Source organism: Solanum lycopersicum, chromosome 6, assembly GCF_036512215.1.
Source record: "Solanum lycopersicum chromosome 6, SLM_r2.1".
In the NCBI taxonomy this organism is placed as follows: Eukaryota; Viridiplantae; Streptophyta; class Magnoliopsida; order Solanales; family Solanaceae; genus Solanum; species Solanum lycopersicum.
In genome coordinates, this window is record NC_090805.1 from 2,138,892 (window position 1) to 2,166,536 (window position 27,645).

The 27,645-nt window shown below is 32.9% G+C and overlaps 4 protein-coding genes, 1 long non-coding RNA gene and 1 other non-coding gene across 7 annotated transcripts; 3 read left to right on the forward strand and 3 right to left on the reverse strand.

Moving 5' to 3' along the window:
• Positions 1-464: 464 nt before the first annotated feature.
• LOC101265031 (CRIB domain-containing protein RIC6-like) lies at positions 465-3,235 on the reverse strand. The gene is made up of 4 exons (XM_004240436.5): positions 2,892-3,235; positions 2,122-2,222; positions 1,637-1,736; positions 465-992 (listed from the first exon to the last, which is right to left on the reverse strand). Exons 1-4 carry the CDS (start codon positions 2,947-2,949, stop codon positions 631-633), a joined length of 621 nt encoding a protein of 206 aa, XP_004240484.1. The 5' UTR covers positions 2,950-3,235; the 3' UTR covers positions 465-630.
• A 1,262-nt stretch (positions 3,236-4,497) lies between these two features.
• Positions 4,498-15,351, reverse strand: LOC101265340 (rab GTPase-activating protein 22). Its single transcript, XM_004240437.5, has 12 exons — positions 14,699-15,351; positions 13,540-13,628; positions 12,762-12,857; positions 11,444-11,547; positions 10,150-10,367; positions 8,757-8,879; positions 8,588-8,676; positions 7,173-7,278; positions 6,058-6,155; positions 5,472-5,714; positions 5,306-5,389; positions 4,498-4,745 (listed from the first exon to the last, which is right to left on the reverse strand). The coding sequence occupies exons 1-12, from the start codon at positions 14,730-14,732 to the stop codon at positions 4,731-4,733; spliced, it is 1,299 nt and encodes a 432-aa protein (XP_004240485.1). The 5' UTR covers positions 14,733-15,351; the 3' UTR covers positions 4,498-4,730.
• A 3,711-nt stretch (positions 15,352-19,062) lies between these two features.
• Positions 19,063-22,436, forward strand: LOC101265930 (large ribosomal subunit protein eL14z). Its single transcript, XM_004240439.4, has 5 exons — positions 19,063-19,201; positions 19,341-19,442; positions 21,476-21,605; positions 21,739-21,851; positions 22,161-22,436. The coding sequence occupies exons 1-5, from the start codon at positions 19,199-19,201 to the stop codon at positions 22,215-22,217; spliced, it is 405 nt and encodes a 134-aa protein (XP_004240487.1). The 5' UTR covers positions 19,063-19,198; the 3' UTR covers positions 22,218-22,436.
• On the forward strand, positions 20,660-20,740 carry LOC112941777 (small nucleolar RNA SNORD34). The gene has a single exon (XR_003247346.1). It is a non-coding gene; the product is annotated as a small nucleolar RNA SNORD34 (small nucleolar RNA).
• An 818-nt stretch (positions 22,437-23,254) lies between the features above and the next one.
• LOC104647779 (uncharacterized) lies at positions 23,255-27,562 on the forward strand. Of its 2 annotated transcripts, none has more exons than XR_011221621.1 (3): positions 23,255-23,387; positions 27,219-27,319; positions 27,393-27,562. It is a non-coding gene; the product is annotated as an uncharacterized lncRNA (long non-coding RNA). The 2 variants fall into 2 exon arrangements; XR_741806.4 differs by lacking the exon at positions 23,255-23,387 and adding an exon at positions 26,927-27,064.
• On the reverse strand, positions 23,395-26,907 carry LOC101265646 (disease resistance protein Cf-2.2-like). The gene is made up of 2 exons (XM_004240438.5): positions 23,809-26,907; positions 23,395-23,556 (listed from the first exon to the last, which is right to left on the reverse strand). The coding sequence occupies exon 1, from the start codon at positions 26,541-26,543 to the stop codon at positions 23,853-23,855; it is 2,691 nt and encodes an 896-aa protein (XP_004240486.2). The 5' UTR covers positions 26,544-26,907; the 3' UTR covers positions 23,395-23,556; positions 23,809-23,852.
• Positions 27,563-27,645: the final 83 nt, after the last annotated feature.

Genomic DNA, 27,645 nt, shown 5'->3' on the forward strand with positions numbered 1-27,645 from the left:
TAATTATTTGATTTCACATAAAAATTAAGTTTTATCTATATGGCAGTTGACTAGATAGTGATGATAATTGAATTATTTTTAAAAATTATAAAATTCAATTATCATCACTATCATTTGCATCCATGATTCTCGTAAAATTTGTGACGTATATAGTCTATCTAAGTATAAGTATTATTGATTGTTTTCACGATTCGAACTCATGACTTACATATCATACAAATATAACTTTAGCTGTGAAACTCACTAATGTGCCAAAATATGAATAACTTTTCAAACCTATATTTCAACAAAAAGGACCAAAATGCCCTGACGTTTGTGATTTTTCTTATATATGCTCTTTATTAACCTATCGACTCATAGATATCTCCCAAAATTATCTTCTATCTCATATATATATATATATGTATATGTATATATATTCCCTTCGTTGACCTATCGACTCATGCAAGCTAGAAAACACACAGTATCAAAAAAGTTAGATTGTACACATTCTAACAATACACACTCTACAAATTGTGAATGATAAACTTTTGTGTCGTCTCAAAAATAGTTTTGCAATTCACTAAGCTGCCAAAAAAAAAATGTAAACTTTTTAAGTACATTACATTGTTGTTATTTTTTTCGCTCCTCTTATTTTTCTTTAGAAATTTCACTATTTTCATTTTCTGATTTAGGACCTGACTCTGTAATTTGTGTTGTGCCTTTAGATTTTGATGGTCGATTCAAGCCACCATCCTCCTTTGACTTCTTTCTTCGCGATTTTTTAGGGATATCGGGGTTGTTTTTGCTCGAGGAATCACTCGATTTGGTCCCATCGGCCGTGTCCTTGTTATGATGTCTCCTTGAACCCCTTGATTTGGTTCCAGGCTCTTTGTTTGTAGAGTTTTCATTGCTTCCATTTTCTGTTGTGGAATGTCTCCTTGATGTTCTTGGCTTCTCTTGTTTTTCTTTGGGTGGTGAAGAATTTGCATTTCTTGACCTTCTATTTGAATCTACAATTTGCATGAAACATATTGCGTAAAAAAGAATGCAAAACACGACGTGAATCTAATATTTAAAGTTTCGAGTTGGTGTACTTTTATATGATACATATCTTCTTTCAAGAGTTAAATTAGGGTTTAAAACACATCTAAAGTATCTCGTTTTTTTTTTTTAGTTTCTTATCTGAACTATCAGGTGCGTGAGTTTCCTACCTAAACTATCACCAAACATTCATTGAAAAACATACCTCAAATATCAGTTGTTCACTTTACCTATCCTGAACGATTATATCCTATTTCAGGTTGGAAATTAAAGTGAACAACAGATAGTTAAGGTAGAAAACTTACATATCTACGTTTGGTGTGTTTTTGACCGTTAGTTCCTTGTTATGTACCATTCATATTTTTCACGCATGTGTGTGTATATATATATATATAATTAAGATATCCTTGAGGGTCAGTCATATGATTCGAAACTCGGTGAATAAAAGGATTCGCCCTTTTATCCTTCTACACTTGATACAAGTTTTTTAAAGAAAATATAATTTGATCTCATGACGTGTGTCTAATTAACACATCATGAGTTTTGATTCGACTAATTTAAATTTACATCGAAAAAATAAGTCATAAAAGGAGCAAAACAAAATGTAACACACCTTCAGAAACCCATTTAATATCAGGATTTTCTTTATGTTCTCCAGGAGGAGGCATTAAAGGTGCTGATTGAAATGCTCCTGGTGCTTTAAATTCTTTCATCTGTCAAAAATAATAAAAAAAAAATTGGTGATTACACAATAAAAAAATCGAGTTTATTTATTAAAAAGAATCGATTCAATATATTTCTTGTAACAATAATTATGGTGAATCAAGCATTAAGATAAGATAAATGTTTAGTTTAAAAAAAAATCAATTTAACATACTTTTTTAATGACTCTGGTGAATCAGTAGTTCGATTCAGTATATTTCTTATAGCGACTATAATGAATCAAATAGTAGATCAAAAAGAAAAATCAAAATTTGATTTATTCATTAAAAAAGAATCGATTTAATACATCACTTTTAGTGAATTTAGTAATTTAAATAAAATAAAAATCGATAAATACCAAAAATAGGACAAATAGAAAAATATGTATATATTTACCCAGCTTGGATTATCAACTGATGGACCATCCCATCCTATATGTGCAACATGTTTTACATCTGTTGGAAAACCAATTTGTATATCTTTTTCTTTATCCTCATCTGCATCAAATAATAAAATAAATATAAATGATTCATATAGACGATCTCAAAACTTATTGAAAATCGAGCTATACTCGATTATTAAAATATTTCAACTAATTAACATTCTTATTAGCTCACTAGTCATATACTATGTTCATTTTCAAGTATCTAAAAATACAAATGACTGAATATGAAGAATTTATATAGTTTATCTCAATTATTTTATCGTCATAGAACAGTTATTTTTACAAAAATCTAAAAATACTAACAAATGATGAATATCAAAGATTCATATAGTCTGTCTCAACTATTCACTCCGTCATAAAAAACAATCATTTTATTAAATAAAATTACCCTTTAATGATGAATATCAAGGATTTCTATAATTTATCTCAAACTTTTTCACAAAACAATCACTTTCAATAATCTAAATGTACCCCGAAATCGTGATTAGGAAGGATTCATATAGTTTATTTTCAACTATTTCACACCGTTACAAAACAATTACGCAATCTTCACTCCTTTCAAGAATATAAAAAACACTCATAAATGATGAATACGAAAGATTCATATATCGTTAATTCAACTATTTCACGATGTCATAAAACAACTATTTTTCTAGAATAATCTAAAAATTACCCCCAAATGAAAATGTGAAATAATTGAAAAAAAAATTAATTTACTTACCAAAAACTTGAGAAATGTACCTAAGGCCTTTAAGAAGGCCTTTCACCTTTGTGGACATGATCCCAACTTAGGTGAAAAAAATAATCAAGAATATGATATTTTCATCTAAAATCAATCATTTGATTATGTGTAGAAACTCAAAATAAAAGAATTGGGAAATTTTGAATTTTTTATTTCAAGTGAACAAATGTATTTTCTTGAATTTGTAAGTGCAAAAACATTTCAAGAAATTAAATGGATTCAAACCCTAAAAATGAAAATTAGGTTTGACTCCTCTTTAATCATCACAAAGGAAAAAAGATGTTAAAGCAACATTTTCATCAATTCAATGGCAATGAATTAATGGTCATTCATAACCAGAAGTATCCCATTATATTAGGAATGATAAATTATTTTAAACATTTTTTTAAGTTTATTTTTTATTATTTAAGAGATTCTTTTTTATATATATTTTACTCTTTATAATCTTGCTTCTGACTTTTTTTCATTAGTTGTCAAATTTTTTGAGGCCTAATGGTGGCCACTACAGTGTAATGGTAGCACTTTCTTATTTATAAACATTTTTTATATGTGCAAATGAAAAAAGAAAAAATATTTTTAAAATAATTATATATAAGGTTGGTGACAACGACTATTTAGAATTATCGAAGAAAATGCTAACTATCTCATTGATCGAGGTCGACCTCACTGACCCTTTGCGGCTAAGGAGAGCAGAATAAGGTGAAGGTAGATACCGCACGTCAAGAGTTTAATTAAGTGTCCAAGACCATATGCATTGCTAATTGAATCCGAACATACTCTATAGTTAGGATAAATTGTATAAAAATTCTCTAACAAGCATGAAGTTTTATATAGATATTGTCATGTGATTAAATCGCGATTTCAATAAATTGTTAATTTTGTCTATTTGGAACTTTTATTCTAGTGAAAAGTGTTGTTATGCTTTCACTACGGTTAGATTATTTCAACAAATAGAAAGATTTTCAAGTTGATTAAATTTTACGTGATATAATTCGTAGCTTTTAAAACCATAAAGACAATTTTATAGGAATTTGAAAAATAAAATGAATATAACTTCTTTTTTTTATTTCCAATGATATACTATATACATAATCTTTGCAAAGTATATCTTGACTATTAATAAAGATCGATCTAAATATAAAAGATTAACGTGTTAGCCAATGCTAGCTAAGTAGCTAAGTGTAAATAATTTATTTTTTTCCTCCAACAATTTTTGTTTGAACCAAAGATTTCGTGTTTGAATCCCAACAATTTTTGTTTGAACCAAAGATTCGTGTTTGAATCCCCCTGTACAACTTCAATACCATACAGCGGTAAAAGAACCTTTTAAATTATTATCTTTGGAGAGTGTCAGAGTAACCGTAAAATTATCCTTGTGTGACCTATAGATCACAAGTCTACATCACATCCTTATGGTGTGGCTCTTCCCCGAACCCTCTGTGAAAGGAGATGTTTTGTGCATCATACTGTCCTTTTAATGATTATCTTTCCAATAATCCTTTTAATAACCATCTAGTGATGAATGATCAATATCTTAGATAGGAAAAAAAATTCTAAAAATAAGATAAAAATGAAACATATGGTATGATGTTGCAATATTTTTAAGATTGAGAAATGTGATTCAAATATTACAACCAAAGCACATCATGTACATCTCATAGCAAGACTATTATGTACAAGTTCTTTTCTTTGTAATAATAATGAATAGAAAGAATTATACACCAAATGCAAGAAGGGAAAAATCACTCCCACAAGAAAGAATGAACATAAAAAGAAAACAAAAGGGGTACTTGCTGCAGTGATGAATAGCAACTCCATCTAGGTCTTTTTCACCTACATTGATGAGCATCTTATGAGCCAACTGAAAAATGTTTGATATCATGCTCATGTACCAGAACAAAGGCCCCGTCGAAGGGTGGAGTGGGGTGGGTGGGTTTCTTTCTTGAGTCTAACGGACAATGTTAGTCGCTAAGAGATAACAATAGGTAAACATTCATGATTACCGGAATTCATAACTTCGAAAATAGAACAGATAAACCTATTACAATAGGTTAAAATATTGCGAGTCTACATAACTTAAATCCTTTCCTCTTTTTCTTTTGGGATGTGTGAGTTGGGGGGTTGGGAGAAGCAGAGAACAGGGAACAAAGAAACATCTTGCCTTGCTCATATACCAGAACAAAGAGACAGGGACAGGGACCGGGGGATTCTTTATTGAGTTTAATAGACGATGTAAAAAAGCTTTTTTATACTATTTAAGTCGCATATGAGATAACTATAACCATTCATAATGACCGGGATTCATAACTTAAATCCTTTCTTCTTTATCCTTTGGGATGTGCGTGCTGGGAGGGGGTTGGGAAAAGCAGAGAACAGGGGACATAAAAACTTGCCTTGCTCATGTACTTCTTATGAATCTTTAGAGCCTCATTTAGTGCTTTCTTTGCATCCAAGTTCCCAGTTATCTCACTCAAGATCTGGAAAAATAAATGTTATTTTCAGAACCAAAGAATACAATAATGTGGAATATATAGACGAGGAGAGAGATTTTATGAAGACCTGGACAACATCATCAAGGCCTTTCGCCTCTTTCATAAGCTGTTTTTTCTTCGTTTCAAGAACACTTGCAACTAGGAAAATGGCAAGTGCGTCGTGCTGTTTTGTTGCACCAGTTCTCAATATTCTCCTTTCAAATTTCCCGTATTGCTTTAGCTGCGTAATATTTAACTTATCGGGAAGTTGTTCCAGAGTCTTGTCATACAATAAATATATGTTTGGGTTGTACTCCATGGCCCACATCACCTAAATGAAGTATGTCAAAGTAGCATCAATCAGAAGATTACAATAACTCTGACCTACATTAGCTCATCATCCTTCCCTATTTCATATTTGAAAATATAAATATCCTTATCCTTTCACTCGACCTTTATGTCAAACTAATTTAGGTGATGCGCTCTTTTAAACACAAAAAGCATCAATTGCCAAGTAGAACAATCATTTCTTTCATGAAGTTCTCTTAAAAGCAAATGTAGCCAGGAAAACTGTAATTAACTGAAGTGAGACACCAAAGACGGGGACAAACTATTGTGCAATATTTTTTCTATCTGCCAAACAATAAATATGAAAAGAGGTTTGGGCTTCTAACCTCCCAGAGATAGAGTGCATCGACAAATGAGAGCTCTCTCCTGAAAAGTACCATCAACATGCGTAATGCGAACAGATATTCTCCGCCATCTAGCTCCTCTGCCAATTAAATTGAAAAAGTTGGTGAGGAAGAGAGAGAGAGAGAGTAAACTCTATATCTAGACTTTCTCCTCTATGTTTTTAGATGGTCAAGCGTGCAGTTTGAGGCTTTCTTAACAATGCAGATTCCCAATATATCTCCTCCATGAAAAAAATTATTGTTATATTACAAACGTCCCAAACAACATATATGAGAGACGTTTTCAAAATGGATGTTAGTGCTTCACAATGCTTAACTAATGATTTATGAGTCTGGCCTCACTTATAAAAAGTACAATCACTCGGGCTATCCATCATAGAATCTGCATTTTTTCTTTTTGATAGGTGCTAGATACCATATATGTATTGGCTGCATTGCTACAAGACAACATTTACCTTGTGATAGTGAATAACAAACTTGGATTGCGTGCATTGAAAGTTTCACAAAATAAATCATGATTTCATGGAACATGTCATCAGAACACATTACAGGACTTAGAATCACAATGATAGCCCAACGTAATTAACATATAAAAGACCAATATAGTCACCAGAATCACTATGATAGCCCAACGTAATATGTAACATATAAAAGACCAATATAGTCACCAGTTCCTTTATTTCCAACTACAATTATTAAGAATGTTAAGTTAGTTCAAGAAAAAATAAAACCCTTATCCTTAGAGGACTCTCTTCGCTCTTTGTCTATATCCTCCCCCCCCCCCCCAAATCCCAGACTCTTTTTTCTTTCTCTGAGGGGGAGGGGAGAATGTGTCACAGGCTTGCAGTCAGTGGTCAAGAAAGTTCCAATTTTTATGTATACACTTTGTTAGTTCACATCTTCTGTTTCCAAGATGTCCAAAAGCTTCCTTCCATACAAAAATACCCCAGAAACTTCTATAAGGCCTATTTAGATGGTAAATCATTCTTGTATTAATAACTGGTTAGGAAATCAACAACACTGACAAGATCTTGCATTTTTTACTTCTTTAATAGAAATAACTACTGAAGAATATACAGAGAACAGAAAACCCTTACCAAGGTGTCGATGAAGCTTTGGATCAACAATTTTAACAATCTGTGCAAGGGCTCTCAGCTGAGATTGCACTCCTATAGAATTTCCGCTGGACTTGAAATTTTCTCTCTGTTGAATCGAATATGGAGTAGTTATATATGCAGTAATGGCATAAACATAGGAAATAACTAGCACACTGCTGCACAAGTTTGAATAAAGAAGTTACTAAAGAGAACATAAATATATGCACAAGTTTATCTCCCCTTTCCTTGGGGACGACAGGGTTGTTGCATGAGTTGTAACATAACCATATGAAAGATAAATACAGTTAGAAAGTGAAACATGAAATAGGCATACAATATCTTAATGCTGGAGCTTGTGCTTTATTACAAGAGAACCCCAAAGCAACTCATCCAGTAAAAGTTCAACCAAAGGTATGACCAGAATGTGGATTTCCTTTATTCTTCTCCTATTGTTTTTGTGTGTATGGATGTTAAGCTAAGGTAACTCAACCAATCAGCATTATCAATGTGAAAAAATATGAGCAGCCAGACCAAACCCTAAGGCAATGGGTGGAGTGTCCCTGGATATTATAAACTCTTTGGAAATTGCTTATAAAACTGACTATGCACAAGTGCATTTCTAAACACCCTCTTGCACGAGTAACCTGGTTCTATCCTTGAAATGTGGGTTTGATTTTTCCCTTCTTTTTTCGCCTTCTTTTATTTTTGTTCACTCTAACCTCCCCAGACCCACTTGTAAGATTACACTGGGTTTTGTTGTTTTTGTTGTTGTTATTTTTTGTTTATTTTATATTTTGAAGCTGAAGGGAGGAGGCTCAACAGTAAAGGGCCTAGAGTAGAGGGAGACAGTAGGCTCAACAGGCTAATAATGGGTCTGGAGCCATGTTAATTAATGGCTCAACGGGTTGAATTGAGATAGAGAAAGAGACCCAGAGCAGCGCCATGGGCTTAGTTTAGAGAGAAGACGGAATGATAGAACATGAAGATAGAAAACGGTGGCACGAACAAGCTCACCAACCTTCGGATCTAATGCAATTTCAAAGAATCTGAGCATCCAACCCAAAACCTATGGGTGGAATGGCCCAAGAATCTATGAACCTCTTTGGAAACCCTTCCACCACCAATAAGGAACGAGCGCCTCATCTAAAATCTTAAGTTCCCAATATGGGGCACATTTATTTATTTTAGGCCGGCAAGACGTCCTCTCACATGCGAGCCTCACTATTTTTGTCTGGGTCAAGCAAATGAAATTTCTTTGTATAATGGCCAATGGGTAGTGCTAAAACTCAAAATTTATGAATTATGTGACTACCTCATATAAAACCTTGCGATGTTAAAGAAGAAACATTTGTCAGTGTACTTATTCATTTATGTGAGGTCTGCAACAAGCATGAATCGAAACAACAGGAGCATACCAATCTACGCATTGCACGTTCAAAGCACCAGAATGCATCTGCTTCATTCTCAAGAAGAATAATAATTGGGGAGCAAATATCAGTCATTCCTGTTCAAAAAATAAGACAGAAGGTTTACAAAATGTTCTTGATGTTTCAAAAAATTTATTTCTAAATACTGCTATAATACCTTGAACATAACCAATATCTTTATCTATCCATGCATAGACAGCTAGCACATCCCAGAGTTTTGCCTGATTAGCTTGATTCTCATAAAATACAAGAGAACGATCCGTACGAACAACATCCAGACCTAAACAACATCATAAGCCATGACAGTTTTAGATATTTTCAGGAAACCAGTCTAAACTTACGCACAATCTTCCTTACGAAGGCAAAATGAATGGCATTTCCATTTTTTCAATTCATCCATTATAAATGGACACATGAAAACTGACAAAGCTCATTTAAAATTTCTTACTGTTGTTCGAAACTGACGATAGCTTATGATCAGTCGTAACTCGTACGTATCAACAACCTTCAACATAATAAACTATATGTATCATGTTGAAGAAAATCTGTCTGGAGTTGAACTACTTAAATTGGAACTTCAGTGAAATGTTGAAGCCTAGAATCTAGCATCATTGGCGGGCATAACGAGAAAATAACATGCAAGGGATCTTCTGAATGACTTGATTAACAATGTACAAACGGTGCTCCTTATATGAGTCTTAGGTTATGTATAATATGGTAGGTGATAATCCCTTTATTAATAAGGCAAGTAAATATTCTATATTTGAATACAAGATAGGGAAAAGGGTCAAAAATACCCCACAACTTTTATTTATTAGTTTACTTCACCCTTACTGTTAAAATCAAGTTATTTATACCCTCACGTCTACAAACTTGTCACCCGTACCCTTCAATTGGATGGAAAATCCCAAATCAACAAAAAAAAACAATCTTAATTAAATTACCCGATTTCTTCTTTTAATCTAGATAACGGACTATATAAAGGGTTTTAGTTGGAGTGTGCACATCCTTAATCTACATACTCCTCCAACATTTAATTCCCTTCTCCTCTCCCCCTCTGAATTTCATCGAACTACACAGTGACTAATTCACAGAAATTTTTTTGAACATAATAACTATATTGGAAAAGCAATGTTCCATGTATCAATTCCTTCATCTCAAATACCATAACCAATGGAAGTTGGGGGGGGGGGGGGGGAGCAAACATCTTTAGAATAACAAACTTTGGTTATATTCTGCACAACTAAGAACTACCTCAAAATTATAGCTATGTTGACTATTTAAGTTTTGTTGAAAAAGCATAAAGTTGGAAAACAGTGTATTACTGGCCATTAGTTGTTCAAACTGGAAAGAATTTGAGAATATGAACAAATGATTGTGATAGACAGACTGGAAAGAGAATTTCTGTTGAAATTCAATTTTTTCCAACAACCACCCACCCTTCTTCTATGACTAAATATAGAGAGATAGATACATGGAGTTCTGCAGCAAATATGAATGTATAGAGTTTGCAAATTAAAACTAGAGATAGTAGTGGTATGAGTACTGACCAATTTGGGACAAGTTAAGCTTCCACTGGACCACTTTCTTCTCATAAACACCGTCATCGACTGGCATGCCATTGTTAGTATCATGTCCATTACTGGTAGTGTTCGCAAGCTCTATAGGTTGGCCATCATCCGTGACTATAGCATTTGTGGTAAACTTTCCACTGCCAATAACAGGTACTAGCTTTTGGCATTCAGATTTCCACACAGCATATTGCTCTCTAAGTAAAAAAAATCAGATTCTTAGTCAACTCATAAATAAGTCATAAGAAATTTATTAAAGAAAAAGAATATTATAAGGATGAAAGAAGGCACGGTTGTGTTTTCAGCTGATAGTGATCGTATACTTTTATAATTTGGTTCTCCAGGCAAAAATACATTTTTTGTTGTCAACTTATTAAACCCACTACCACTATCCCACAAAGGTGTGCACATACTTGTGAAGGAAACCAGAAGAAAGATAAAAGCTTGGAAGGAGTGATATAATACTGCACATGCCCCGTCATTCATGACAAAAACTTTTGTTGTCTTTATCTTTTTTGTACGTTCACGGTATCATTATTACCGCTGTCTTTACTGTTTTTATTTCTAAATTTCAACCTTTGACTGACCATTCTTCTTTCTGGTCCTGCAATACATTATGAGGCTCATGAGAGATCAAAGTCCCCAACTGATGAGATCAATCTCTGGCAATCCCTTTACCGATGAATTTAATCTTTTCTTGGCTATGTTTAATTATCTTTTAGCACTCATTTTCAATTGCACGCCAAGACTCAAGAATCAAGATACCAGAGAACTTACTGGTCAAGGATTTGACTATTGGTCTGTCGTCATCCAGCTTTTGTAGTTAAGACTAAAGGCACAAAGATTGGACCTCAATACATAAACTCATAAAGATTTCAAAGTTCATAGGCAATCTTTTGCCAAGGGGTCCTTATGATAAGAAAAGCTAAACCAAGCTGAACCTAACAAAATTGTCTGAAACTTGGCTTGTTCATTATGGAGAGTTAGATTAAACCAGACTTGCCCAGCTGAACCCAAATTGGCTCACCTCCGTCTAAGTCCTAACTAGATCAGGATTCCGAAAGTTGATCTTTGATAAGAATAACTCTATGAACATGAAAAGTTTTTTGTGTAAATTACACAGAGGGCCTTCAATAGCTGCATGTGTTTATGCATCAAATTGAACAAATTCAATGCATAATGAGTCCCTATAGTTATGATTGTTGATTACCTCTACTATTTATAGTCTATATTGAATAAGTGTATAGACCATAGCTGAAACGAGTTAGATTACCTCCGTTGTTGTCTAAGTTCATTTCTTTCCTCAAATGTGCTATTGGGATCAAAACAACCCAGCAAGAACTCCCATACAGCCCCTTTAATTGATGGATGAATCCCCTAGCATTCACAAAATAATCAATAAGCATCAGAGTTCTCAAGACTTAAGTTTTCAGCTAAACAGCTAGCAGATTGTGATAGACAATGACTCCTTATAATGAATTCAATGGGCGTGCTATGGTGGATCTGATTTTCTGCCTAATATATAGTTTATAGAAGTGTAATCAATGCTATGCCGAAATGCTATTCCAAATCATGAATAATTTTACTGGCTAAACTTTTGTATAATTTAGACTACCCGAAACTGTCCAAAGTCAAACCAACAAGGTATTGTAGCATAGATAAAATAATTATTGCTCCGGAATAAGCGCACTGATTGTTTCCCCTTTATTATTATTCATAGAGCAGTTAAAACTTCTTACATCATAAAAATTTCTACTATTAACACAAAAAAAGATCTTAAATGCTTCCCTATCAAGGCTTCCAACTGAAATAACATTGCTGGAAAATCATAACTGGAATGAACCTTCTATCTCGTTATAGTTAATGAAATAATCTTTCTATAAGTGGAGATAACTGAGCAAGAGTAATTGATGAAATTGGTGTCCCATGAAGTTTTTCGCCTTCAACAGTTCACCACTTGCACAAATTGAGGATCAATTATGCTCCAAATGTCCACCAAATGAGCAACTTCAGTTCAAGTTAAAACTTCACCAGGTGGCAAAAGCTCTTGCTAAAAAATAATGAACTGTTCACATTCATTAAAAAGAAGATAAATTTCATCTTTGATGACAAGTAGTATGAGGATCGGCGTTGTTCAACTAGGTCAAAGTCATGAAAAGGGCAAGTTAGGAGAAGGAGACCAAAAGTGAAATGCATTATCATTTTAGGAAATCACTATAAAGCTAAAGGTGGAGTACAAAGAAGGAATGGACAACATGAACTAGAGAGAAATCCAGGGGGTGAAGGGCTGTCACAATGAACGGTTTAGTCATAAAAGTGTCCAATATTCCAAACTGGGAATTACAAGATAAAATGAAGAATAGACAGCTGAAATTGGACTTTCTACCAAGTAACAATTAATTTTCACATGAACCACAGAAATAGATGTAGCCATATTGTTGTAGATGAAAGGACCACCATTAACTTGGAGATCTTTAAAGTTTTAAAGCAATCCACTTGACAAGATCATGTTTCTGTTCATAGGCAAATGACAATGTGGCACAGTAAATTTATTAAAAATGTGCATTGAACAAGAGAGAGAAAAAAAGTACCCCTCGTTGGATTCGTCTAAGAACACCTGCTATATCCAAATAACCCTCTTGAGAGAATGCAGCCTTCCATCTTCTTTCACTGAGAGTTCTTCCTGCCTATCAAGCACTTTCCCAAAAATAGGAAGTGCACAAAGGTAGCATAGTGAATAAATCTGCCATCAGAATTTATAAAATCATTTCTTTAGAAGGACTTGGAAAGAAACCGAGACAAACGTCACAAAAACTACAACAGACTATTCTAGTTCTTTTAACTCATTTATGTAATCAAGTGTGTATATATTCACCTAATTGATAGATTAGAATTAGACTTCCCTAAACCAAAGGGGAGAGAGCTAAAATGAGACAACATATAAATTTGTTGTCTAATGAACCAAACGAAGTGTCAATCCGACACTAATTTTTGTCGACATTATGACTTCTGTATACATTTGTATTGGAGAAATCAACATGGTTTGATTATTTTAATGCTGACCATCAACCAACAGCAGCCAGATCCTGCTGCAGCCTAATTTATAAGGTTCAACTAAATTGAGTATCTTCGACATAGAGCATCAATATGTGTTAAATTAGTAAAATTTCAACGAATATTAAATTTTGAACCCATAATTTCAAAAGTGTAATGAATGAAATTGTAAGAACAAAAGGCTTAACTCATCAAATCTAAATTCGGGATCCGCCTCTAAGTCCGCAACCTCCTCTTTTATCCAAAGTTGTGTATATAAGCAAAATTTAGAAGAACTTAAATAAAATGATGAAAACGAATGATGTTTCAACTCACCCTAGGTCTGAATCGAGTATTAGGAACATCAGCTTGGCATTCTGGTCTAACAGGAAAATAAGAGTCTAGATCCTCCAATGAAGAATCCCCTGTTATTCAAACATAAATTCCAACCCATTATCATTATAGAAAAAATCAAAACCCAAAAACCCACTCAAAATCTACAAGAAGAAGAAGAAATAGGTAAAAATCATACTCCATTTTCCAAATAAATGTGGCACCTTTCGCTCCAAAGAGTCAATTTGACTAATCTTTGAAGCTGAATTGGATTGGATCAACTCAATATTTCAAAACTAAAATTTTGATAATCAATATCTATATGAAAAGTACTATAAGTTGCAATTTTCATCATGTCAATATGATGAAAAATACATTACAAAATATCAATCGAAATCTACTTAGCTTAAATCTTGAGAAAAAAAAAATAGAGAAGTGTCAGCATAGAGTAACAATTAGTACCATTCTTGCAGGCAACGAGCATGAAACTCCAAATACTCATTACAGTTTGAATTGACAACCCTCAAATACCCATTACAATTACAGTATAATTCCAATCAAGCCAACAACAATGACAGACCCTGTGTAATCCCACAAGTGGTTTCAGGGATGATAATGTGTACGCAGACCTTATTCTACCTCAGGAAATAGAGAGACCGTTTCTCATAGTAGAAAACACCAATAAAGCTCAAAAACCATTACTTTTTTGCACGCAGCTATGTTTAAGGGTTGTTTAAATAATAAAAAAAATCGCACAAAACTCCGAGATGAAACTTACAATGATAAATCCAAAATACCAATTCGATTTCGAATTAACAAACCCCCAAACTCCCATTTCAATAATACAACTACAGTATAATTCCAATAAAACCCAAATACAGAAGAAGAAAAAAATCACCAACAATCTCAAAAGCCCATTACCATTCTTGCAGGCAGCTATTATTAAGTTCCCATGTCCTGTGGTTATTCAAATTATCAAAAAATCGCACAAAATCCCATCTGAGAGGGAGCTTACAATGACAATCCCCAAATACTCATTACACTTTGAATTCGAATACGAATTGACAAAATCCCAATTACCCAATTTCAATAATACAATTACAGTACAAATTTCAACAAAACCCAGATATAGAAAACAACAATAAAGCTCAAAAACCCTTACCATTTTTGCAGGCAGCTATTATTGAGTTGCCCATGTGTTGGGGTTGTTTAAATTATCAAAAAGATCGCACAAAATCCCGAGATGGAGCTTATAATGACAAATTCGCAACTATAGAAGGATTCAACTAGTATGTTATAGCAAAAGATACCACTTTTCAAATCGATTTTTACAAAGTAAGATGATGGTGGAAAGAGATGAAGTAATGAATACGAAAAAATGATTAAGAATTGATGGTTAATGGGCACCAGCGAAGAGAATTTTTGTAGTTGTTTTCCGAGTTGGCATTTCCAACTGTATTACCTGCATAGCTAACCTTGTTTAGGTGCACATCATAGCTACGAGGGTTTGGAGGTCGAGGATTTAGATATACGCATAAGCATGTTAGTAGTGATGAGATTCGGAATGAGAATATTTGAGAGATGAAAATAGCTTATATAGTGGACAAAATAAAGAAAACGAATTTGAGATAGCTTAGGCGTGTTTAGACTTTAGAGGAGGTGCAAGAGGCGTATTGTGGAGAGCACACAGGAAAAAGATAGATCGAGGAAGCATTTTGGAGAGATGATTAGACAGGACTTGACGTAACTTTATATGATTGAGGGAGTGGAGATCGCGTGTTAGGATAGAGAGATTATAGTTATAGTACTAGTTGTACCTCATAATTTTTTATCAAATATCAAATATGGTTTAATTTTTATGCGCTTTTGATTATTTCGTTATTTTAATATTTGTTAATATTTCTTCTGGGCAGATTTTGTACTGCTTTTCGTATTTAATGAATATGTCTTATTCGTTATATTTTTTTGCTTCAATTGTATTTGATACACTTGAATCGAGAATCTTTTAAAAATAATTTTTTTATCTTCACGAGGTAATGATACGGTATGTATACATTCTACTTTTCACAAACTCAATTACTAAATTTTCACCAACTATGTTATTATTGTTATATAGTCAAATATTTCTATAGACTTATGTATAACCCAATGATATTTTACATTCTCTATAAATTACTTCTTTATAACTTACGATATTTTTTTTGTATAGTTTAAAATTAATTTTAAAATATTAAATAATTTTAATATAATTTAATTTTGAATATTAATAAAAAGTTAACCCTAAAAAATTAAAACATGATAAGTGCTTTAAGACAGTGATATAACTCAAATATTTCGAAATTGTGGAAATCATATGATAAGTGTATCCTCTAAGAAATTGTATTAGAGAAATTTATGTTTTTTCCCCATATGTTTTAATTTTTGTTATAGATTAATTGTTATCAGTAGGGGATATAACTATTTTCAATCGAACTTCATGATTACTAAAAAAAATCAAAATACAAAAAGAATTTATAATCTCAAAATTGAATTAAATTATACTAAGTAAAATTTAAAATATTGAGTTAATAATTTTTTTAATCTCAACTAACATATTAGAAGTTGAAATTGTCAAAGTCTACTTCAATATTAAAGGTTCAAATTTTGAATTATTATTCAAACTCGACAATCAAAAGTTTGAATTGTTACTCAAATCTGATTATTTTGAATAATTTATACCAGATAATGAATTGTTGTGATTTTGTTATAAATATAAAGTACTATATATATAAGAAATAAAAATCTAACAAATTTAATTTTTCCCAATATATAAAAAAAAATCAATGTACACAATGATATAATATAATTTTCATATGAATTTTTCAAATAATATTTAAGATTTTAAATAGTTTAAGCAATACCAACTTATTTTGTCACATCGATCAAACTTATGATTAATTCGATAGGTTAAGAATAAATACAGAACGTGAATATAACTTAAAGAATTTCAACAGAAAGGTTTAAAAATATTATTGTTATCCTACAAATTTAAAGAAGTGAATATAGTAATTCTAATATGAAAATTAAGTTTAATCAAACAAATTTTAGTAGAAATTTTTTAAAACATTAAAAAAAAATCATATTATTATAATTTGAGGAAGTGAATTGTGAAATTAAAAATATAACGCAAGTTAAGATCAAGTAAATATTATTGAAAAAGTTTTACAATGTTGATTAAAATAAGGATAGATAGTTCAAATTTTAACAGAACAATTATTTTTAATTCGAACATATTTATTTGAATAGGATATACATTTTTGAAATTAAACTTTAATAATGACAGGTATGAAAGCTTAAACTTGATGAATCAAACTTCATGATCAATTATTGAAAATTTAATCGCTTGCAAATAAAAAATTAAGTTCATATTGAACTTTTTTCGTGTAAAAAACAATATGTCAAACTTCAAATAAAAATTGAAACTATTTTTCTTCCAGTTTTAAATACCTGTGTAAAAAATTATGTTTAAAATTACGAATCTTATAAAATTTTATAGACCTTAGTCATGGCTTGAATGATGATCCTAAAATCGATCATTTCTATTTGCCCTAATCCATTCACATAGTATTTTTCAACTTTAGGATACAATGTCGAAAGTTATTTTCAATGTCTTAATTTCTAACTTCTTTTTTTTTTTGTAAACATTAGCAATAACGTCAATATTGATCATCTATACTCTCCATAAGGGGTGTCAAAAATGAACTTAAACATAGGTAACCCATTCCAAATTTTAAGGGTTGGCTCATGAGAATTTGAATGGGAAACTTTCACATATAACAAATAAAAAATTCATATTTGTATGCTATAACAAAGTTTGCATAATTGCGATCCATAGCAAACATAGAAACTGTATAATTCGCTATACATATACAGTTGAAGCAAATTGTATAAAACGAAGTGTATAAAACAAGAAAGAGAAAGACACTTTGGCAGAGTACTGTATAAAAACGAATTGTATTATTATAAGTGTATCGCACGATTATATTTCAATTTGAATTTGTATAAAACGAGAAAGAGAGAAAGACAAAAGAGACTTGACAAGGAATATACAATTGAATCGAATTGTATAAAACGAGAAAGAGAGAAATTAGATACAATTTGAAAATTGTATAAAACGAGAAAGAGAGAAAGGCAAAAGAAACTGGACAGTGGAGTATTTTTATTGTATAATTATAAGTGTATAGGACGAAAATATATGTACTTGCATGAGTATATACAATTTTCTCACGCTTTATACAAACAAAAACACAATTTATACATTTCGCTTCTGTTTGTATGAGTGAGAAAGGCGAGGGTGGCGAGCGAGATTTAGGAGAGTGGCGAGCGAGAAGGGAACAAAAATATATGTATTTATATAATTTTCTCTGCTTTATACAATTAGAAACATTTTCTATACACTTGTGTTTGTATAAAAAGTGAGGAAGCGAGCGAGAGATTGGAGGAGAGTGGCGAGCGAGATATTTGGGAGAGAGGCACCTGACAATTTTTTGCAAACGTTTGCTATGGAGCACAATTAAATCAAACCATAGCTACTTTATTTATTTTAGGTTATTAGTTTGCTATTATATACAATTTTCCCAATTTGAATTGGGTTCAATCTCAACCCGTTCAAGCCTAACTCGATTTAACAAAATTCCCAATTTAGTCAAATTCAATCTTCAATTTTAATTCGTTTTAAAATTATTTACTAATATATGTTCCAATAATAAAGGTATGAATTATTATCTATTTAACGTTTTTAAGACTTGTCTATCCATTTGTTAATTTTTTAGAAAAATCTTAAGTGAAAATTCGAATTGTGATCATAAAAGTTAAATATCAATATGTTAAAATTATTGAGATTAATCTGGTCAAATTGGATGATATAGACCCAATCCGTTTTTTAGCCTATTTGAACCCAACCTATTTGAGCCCAAAGTAAACTTGAGCGGGTGAAAATCCAATCCGATTTCTATCTCAACCCATTTTAATATCTCCAATTTCAATTCAATTTGCCCATTTGACACCCCTACTCACCGCCCCGTCCCCCACCCCACCAAACCAACCCATCTACATTGTAATTATCAATTTGGGAAATTTACATAAATATACTATAATAAAAAAATAGTTACCATTTATAGCAATAATATTTTTTTCACTTGATCACTTTTAATTCATCTATAATACAAGTTTAATACATATTACAAATAATAATTTATTATTCACATATAATACAAATTTTAATGATGAATAATACAATTATCAACATTTTAATACACTTATAATACAATGTGACAATTTTTTACCAAACAAACATGATATAATTCAAAAAATAATTATAATTCATATATATTGCATACATAATTCACTTTTAATATATATTACAGATTTAACAAAATATTGCTATAAATGATAATAAATAAAAAATATCGCTAAAATCAGTAATTATTTTTTAAAATGTATTAATTTACATAGCTTTCCTTATGAAGATTTTGGGCCTAAGCCCATATCATACTTTAGTGGCCCATTACCCGAAGCAACAAAAACCCTAGCACTATAATCCCCTCAATGTAAACCCTAACACAATCCTCTCTTTCGTCTCACTCTTTTTTCGCAGCTTCACAGCTCCTTCAGATCAGTAAAAATGGTGAGTTTTTGTGAATTTTCAGTTTTCTGATTTCTCTAATTCACCTGTTTTCACTGTTACGTATGTTCGGTATCACTATGGTTTTTTTTTTTTTTTTTGTGAAATTTGAAAAGAAATTGTATTTAATTTTGTTGTTCAGCCGTTCAAGAGGTTTGTGGAGATCGGAAGAGTTGCACTCGTTAACTACGGGGAGGACTATGGGAGGCTCGTCGTCATTGTTGACGTTATCGACCAAAACAGGGTACTTTTTATATTTTTTATTTTGTTTCAGTGCTTGATTTTAGCAGGGTATTTCCATTTGAGTTTACTTTTGATTTGTTAGAGATCTAGTGTAGTGTGATCGGTGATTTGGAGCACATTAGGTAGCATTTTATTTAGATTTCACCAAAAAATTATTTTGCAGGCTCAATTGTTGAGCTTTTGCAAGAGAAGTGTGTGTTTGAGGCTTTGAGCTATTTCATGATGTTCAAATTAGTTGTTAATCCATTTTCTTTTATAATTCTTAAAAAATGCAAATATAACCGAGCTTTATGCAGAAATCTGTGAAAACTGATTTTTTTACGATTAAGTAAGGTATTTCATTAAAAAGAATCAAACAGATGCAGAATAGCATAATAGACAAAAGGGCTCACATTGAGCATAAGCAGAAGGTGTTGGTCCTTTTACAATCTTCAAACTAGTACTACTAGATAGCTGACAAAGTCAAGAAGTCGTTAAGTGCTAAATCCAGGGGTTAAAGTAACCCAACTGAACAGCATAAGTCAACATCTAGCTATCAGAGGGTGGTTCGGAGTTGAGATCCCATCAAAATTTCAGAGACTGAGTTTTCTAACTCTAAAGTATATGCCACCTTATAGAACACCTATTTCTATCTTTTGGTAGAGTGTTGCTTGATTCGAGTGGAATGGATAAACCGGATTCGTATAGCTAACTTTAACTAACTTTAACTAGTTTGGATTTAGGTGTAGCGGGTTGTTTAATTTTAGCATGGATGCAATTTTATGCTCTGGAAATGCTGGTCACATATTTCAGGGGAAGTTTTTTTTTTTTTTTTTTGCAACCAACGTGCTAGTTTTCATTTTACTTTCCATCTGTTTATAGACGTTATCTGCAAGTCCAATGGTTGAATAGAGTGGAATGCATATAGTACGTCCCGACTAGATTGGGATGCAACTTTAATGTTTTGGAAATTCTTGTCACATATTTTAAGGGAAGCTGGGTTATCATTTTATTTTTTACTTCCCATCTGGTTATAGTTGCTATCTGTAAGTCCTATGGATGAATAGAGTGGAATGCATATAGTATATCCCCACTAGATTGGGATTTGGGTGGACATAGGTTTATTGCTTGGTCTAAGCACGAATGCAACTTTTACGGTCTGGAACTGCCAGTCACATCTTTTAGAAGAAAGATTGGATCTCTATAGCTTTGCTAATTTTCTTCGTGAAGGATCTGTTTTATGGCCTATGATGGAACATTATATATGCCTACATTGTCTGATCTTATTAACTTGATTGAGCAATATTGTCTGAGGCCTTGTATATGGATTCAGGAAGAGTAATTTGTGACTATGAAATTAGCAGTTCCAGACCAGATATTGTTTTGAATATCCGTCTTTGTTGCCAAGGCAGTTTTAGCGCAGGCTGTTGAATGAAGTTCTGTTGAGTTGAAGTGAGCCTTATTATTGTTTAGTATGTCTGTTTTGCTGTGGCAATCTGTTACTAATACCTAGTGTTTAATATTTCTCTTTTGCTGTTACAATCTGTTACTAATACCATAGGGGTTGTCACGTTTCTGACTACTATGTTCTTTTCAGATTGAGATGTTGATAGTCTGGGAGTGGAGGGCTTTACCTTTCAAATAAAAAATGTATGAAAAATGGGGAACCTTTGCCTTTACACAGTTGTAGAACTCTTGATTGCTGGGTCCAGTGATTTTAATGGTTTTTGTGTTAATCAAAGAGAAATTTTAGTATAGGTGGCACAGTTCTAGAAGGGTGATGTCCAATATGTGATAACAACTTGTTCACTTGTTGCCCTAAACTAGTTTTCTGGTGAAAATTTTCACATCACTTCAGCACATCTTATTTGCTTTTTTTTTCTTTCTATTTTCATGCTTACTCAATCACATGGTTACTTTGGAGTGTTGACTTTACTTTTAATTTGGCCAGATGGTAGGCACTGCTTAATTGATAGACAAGATTTCACTTTGGAAAATGACGAAATTATGAGTTTTATGTATCCTAATAATTTTCCAATCTGTTTAAATTCATAGGCTCTTGTTGATGCTCCTGACATGGTGAGGAGCCAGATGAACTTCAAGAGGCTTTCCCTCACAGATGTCAAGATCGACATCAAGAGAATTCCAAAGAAGAAGACCCTGATTGCTGCTATGGAGGCTGCTGGTAAGTGTGGCTACATAATCTCTTATAGACAATTTGTAGTAGATATACTTTAGCAGCTCCTTTTATATCTTATATTTGTAAGAAAAGCTTGTAAGGTTGACTTGACTCTCATTTGCTGTATGTCCCCTCCCAGATGTGAAGACCAAGTGGGAGTCCAGCTCCTGGGGAAGGAAGTTGATCGTGCAGAAGAGGAGGGCCTCACTCAACGATTTTGATAGGTTTAAGCTCATGTTGGCAAAGATTAAGGTGCGATTTCATTTGTATTTGAGTTAACTTCTTTTGATTCTCAGTTCATTTAGCCCATTCATCAAAAACTTTATGCGGGTTTTACTTGAAAAAGCTAAAAGAATAGGTTTTCACTACAACATACTCCATATAATATCACAAGATGATCAAGGTAGAGAGATGTCATGCATGTTGTGTTAGACTGCATTATGTCCCAATTCTAACCGTCGCATGTCCAGAAACTCACTATATTTACTTTTAAATTGCATAATCTTTTTACTGATGTGGTGGTTATGTACTGATATTTTTCGTTTACGTTGGACGTTGCAGAGGGCTGGTGTGGTGAGACAGGAGCTTGCAAAGCTTAAAAAGGAGGTTGCAGCTTAAGAACTTTTTCAAGTAGTGAAACATTGATTCAAAGCAATTTTGGAAGTTGTATTTTTACTTTTGGGAATATATTTATCTTTTTTTTTTTTAATTCGCCTTTCCATTTTTGCTTGTTTTAGACTTTGCTGGGAAATTATTTTTCTGATCTATGAATGGTGAACTGTTTGTTTCAGAGAATGCTTGTCTACCTACACTATCAAAACTCTCTTTCATTTGAAATTCATTGTTCAGAAATCGTATTCACAACAACGTTTATATATTTCAGTATAATTTATACTTCACTAGTGGAGTTGAAAAAGAAAAATTGTTACACATGAATCAACTATTTCATGTACAGTATTAGTTATGTTTGGAATTATCTTATTAAATAAGATGATAGTACTTAAATATCGTTGCAATTTAAATTTAGTGATATGGGATTCTTAATTGCTAATCAAAAACCACTATATATGGTGTGTTAGAATTTATAGTTAGGTCCTTTAGGATGTCTTAGTTGGTTTGGATGAATAGGTGGTTATTCACTGGATGATCCCCTTAATGCCTTCTGAGTCGAGTTTGTAGCACAGGGCTTGTCTAGTGTGATTTACATTTTCAGCTTAATGCCTTCTGAGTCGAGTCTGTAGCACAGGGCTTGTCTAGTGTGATTTACATTTTCAGTGTAGTTTGTAAGCTATTACACATGGATTTACCCAGCGCGCACAAAGTGTTCACCCGAACGGCAGAGTTTATAGCGACTGCAGATTATTCTAGTGTTCACCCGAACGGCAGAGTTTATAGCGACTGCAGATTATTCTTGGGTTAAAAAAAAAAGATGTGGCCAAATATTGTACAAATTATATAAAATCTAATGTATATATATAAAAAAAAACTTAAAATTCATTATTTCATCAAAACTTTAACTTTTGAAGAACCCCTTTTCTTTGTTTACCTTATAATACATATATATATGATTCATATATTTTGAAGTGACTGATTGAGATTATCTCGAGGTAGGGGTAAAGGTCTGTGCGCACTCTATGATTGTTGAAAACTTAACACAAGATTTGAGTTTTTATCATTCTTGGTGTTTGATTCTTCACAAGATTGAGCTAAAGTTATGATCTTTTTTTTTTTTTTTTTTGACAGAGGTGCTTTATGAGAGTAGAAGAAAACTGACTCATGCCACCAGAGGTAAAACTGTTTTAACACTTCGCCTTGCATAAACTTTATACATTGTCAAAATTCATAACATTACATTTTCCAAGTTTAAAAGAAACTAAAAATCAAATCCAACATCATATGCTGTAGGAAGAACCAAATCCATTACGCCAATGCGTTCTTATTCTTGGCATTTGAAAATCTGAAAAATGAGATAGTGAGTCAAACAACTGTACATTACATATCAATCACTATGTTATCACAACTTCCAACTGATTACTAGCTTAAAACATCAGCTAAGGCTTAATCTTCAGCTTCTTGAAGTTGTTGGAAAGAAAAATATGCTTCGTATCGAGCATGAATTAGTTGTTGTTTATAACATAAAAGCATAAAACCAAGCATATTAGTAGTAGAATAAACTAAAAAAGATTTGTGTTGAGCTTAGCTTGAAAACCTGAAGTTCGGAAATCAGATCCTTTTTCGCTATTGGTAACTTGTCTAGAAATGATTATTTCTTCTTCTGTGATTCCTTTGACCTTGCTGCTTCTTTCTCCTTCGCGTGTTAATTTTGTGTTCCATTTCATCAATGATTCTTGCAAGCCATATCGGATTTCCAGTTGAGATCATGAAATACATTATGGATAATCCAATACATAGTCCACTGCCATAGCCCATCAGAGCAGCTTTCCAAAAATCATTGAGAAATTCTGAATTGCTTTCTTGATCGTCTAGAGCAGATACTGTATAGTTTGTATCTGGCACAGGATCATTGCCACAACCTTTTGAAACTGGATATCCACGTAATCCATCATTACCTTCATATGAATTGTTCTCAAAGGTACGAAATTGAGGCCCTTGAGGGATGCATCCTTGGAGATAATTGTGGGAGAGATTTAAGAATCCAAGAGACGTAAGAGAAGCAAGTTGTTGTGGTATTTCTCCTGAAAGCTGGTTAAACGAAAGGTCTAATGATTCCACTACAGATAAACTTCCAAGCGATGGTGGTATATGACCTTTCAATCCATTGTGAGACATATTCAACACCCGAAGAGCAATGAGATCTCCTAGAACACTAGGAATATGTCCTTCAAATTTGTTGTTTGAAAGATCGATAACTGTGTACAAAGACAAAATTCTCACAACTTCAAGCTTCAATCCCTTTGATACAACAACTATCGAGTCTTGGTAGTCTCCATATCCTTCATAACTTGGTACCTTCATTGTTTTATCAATTGTCCTCATGCCTTCTAAGTGTTGAAACAAACTCGTTGGTAAGTCTTTCGAGAAGGCATTGTTAGAGAGATCTATGGTTCGAAGATCAGGAAACATGATTTCAGCCCCTGAAGATCTTATGGGTCCATAGAGTTTATTCGACGTCAATCTTAAAACTCTCAACTCTAGCAAAGTTCCCAACCACATGGGGAATGTGTCATTGAGATGATTATTTCCTAGATCAAGAACTTGCAACTTTTTGCAATTGGCCAAAGATCGAGGGATTTCCCCCTCTAGTTCATTGCCATGCAAATTCAGACTTATAAGTGAACTTCCAATGCTAAAATTTGTTGAAAGAGTCCCAGAAAGTTTGTTGTTCTGCACATCAAAAACCTGAAGGGTATTAATATTGCCAAAACATTGTGGTATTGCTCCCTCCAGACTATTTCTTCCCAAATCCAGTATTTGTAGTGATCTTAAATTGGAAATAGATGAAGGGATCACTCCACTAAGGTTATTACGTGACATCGTCAAAACCTGGAGGCCACTGATATTACCCAAACATTGCGGAACTTTTCCCTTCAAGTTGTTTCTCCGCAAGTACAAAATTTTGAGTGATGTCAAATTGCACACAGATAAAGGAATTTCCTCGGTGAGATTGTTTTCATCAAGAAACATACTTTGCACATTTCTCAAATTCCCCAATGAAGCAGGAATAGAACCCTTAAGGGAGTTAATACTCAAATCTATGATACTAAGAGACCATAGGTTACCTATTTCAGGAGGAATTGAACCATTAAGAAAGTTATTATTTAGATGAAGGTTAGTAAGAGACCTTAGGTAGCCTATTTCTTGAGGAATAGAGCCCGAAAGTTGATTTTCACTAAGAGACAAAAAAGACAAGTTCTTCAAATTCCACAGTGAAGCAGGAATAGAACCGTTTAGAAAGTTATTATTCAAATATAAATCGGTAAGAGAAGTTAGGTAACCTATTTCGTCAGGAATAGAGCCAGAAAGTTTATTATCATAAAGAGACAAAAAAGACAAGTTGTTTAACTTCCCCAATGAAGCAGGAATAGAACCGTTAAGAAAGTTAGTACTCAAATATAGATCGGTAAGAGACCTTAGGTAACCTATTTCTTCAGGAATAGAGCCAGAAAGTTGATTATCATAAAGTGACAAAAAAGACAAGTTGTTTAAATTCCCCAACGAAGCAGGAATAGAACCGTTAAGAAAGTTAGTACTCAAATATAGATCGGTAAGAGACCTTAGGTAACCTATTTCTTCAGGAATAGAGCCAGAAAGTTGATTATCATAAAGAGACAAAAAAGACAAGTTGTTTAAATTCCCCAACGAAGCAGGAATAGAACCGTTAAGAAAGTTAGTACTCAAAGATAGATCGGTAAGAGACCTTAGGTAACCTATTTCTTCAGGAATAGAGCCCTTTAAATGGTTGCCAAATATACGGAGGATCTGAAGCTTTGATAGTGAACCGGTTTGTGGTGGGATTGTTCCTGAAATCTGATTGTTGTTCAAGTCAAGATAGACAAGATTAGTGAGATTACCAATCTCAGGTGGAATGGTGCCAGAGATATTGTTGTTGCTAAGATTAAGATTCTCAAGAAAAGGGAGAGATGAAAACGGAAAAGCATAGAGTGTACCAATGACACCGCAATTTGTAATATTCAACGTTTTTACCCTACCATTAAAGCATATAACTCCATACCAGTCCCTGCATGCATTAGAACTTTGCGTCCATGAAGCCAATAAGGAATTATCCTGGTTCTTGAAAGTTGCTTTCCATTTCAAGAGGGCAGTTGCTTCCTCAGTCGAAGCAAAAGTAACTGTAAAGAGATTTAAAAGAGCGAAAAACTGAAGTAAAGAGAAGATTTTACTGGAAACCATCATCATGTTTTGAGTTTTTTGTTTCAGGTTCATAGTATTTGGGTTGTTGTGCTTTTGTCTTTTTATTGTCATTCTTTAGTCAAAAATTTGGGTTGTTGTGCTTTTGTCTTTTTATTATATTTATCCATGTGTTACACGTCTACTCCCATTTTTCCCCTAAACTATTATTCACACTTTGTGTGTTCAATTTTATAATAGATAATGTTATCATTCTTTAGTCAAATTTGGGTTGTTATGCTTTTGTCTTTTCATTGTCTTTATCCATATGTTACACATCTACTCCCATTTTTTTTCTAAGCAAAACAAAACTATCATACAGAAAATAAATTCCATCAATTATAATACAAAGCTTAAAAAGAAGTAGAGTATCACATCTTTCTAATCTTTTTCATAAAGATAGAACAACATCTTGTGTTACTTTCTGATTTTCAGTTCATCACAAAATTTCGAGGTTAATATGAGGGATCGTCACTACTAAGCTTACTCTTTGCAACAGTAAAGTTACAATACTAAATACTAAAGTGGCTAGACTATGTGTTTATTAGTCCCCTCAGTAATACAAACAGTGGCTGAGCTAGAGATTCTAGATACGTGTAAGTTCATTGAATTGCAGTATGCAAATTTGAATTCTAATTAGCAAAAACGGTTTTACATCAGCCAAAAAAAATTGGTAAATTTGAGTCATTTGGCTAACGACAGGGTTACGTAAGAACTTGATTAACTCTCATTTGCTTTATGTCCTCGCAGATGTAAAAGACCAAGTGTGAGTCCAGTTTCTGAGAAAGGAAGTTGATCATGCAGAAGACGATGGCCTCACTCAACGATTTTGACAGGTTTAAGCTCATAAGGTGTGATTGCATAGTCTTTTTACCGTTGTTATGGTTATGTATCGATCTGATTCGTTTGTGTTGGACATTGCAGAGGGCTGGTGTGGTGAGACAGAAGCTAAGAGCTTTTTTTAAGTAGTGACACATTTGGAAATATAGATTACATTTGACTCTTTTATTCATCTTTTCCATTTTTGCTTGTTTTAGACTTGCTGGGAATTTAGTTTTCTGATCTATGAATGGTGAAGTGTTTGTTTCAAAGAATGTTTTCTCTCAGTTGTTTCATATATTGTCTTCATGCACACTTTTAGCTGCAGATCGTCTTCTCCTCCATTCTTTTGAAGTAT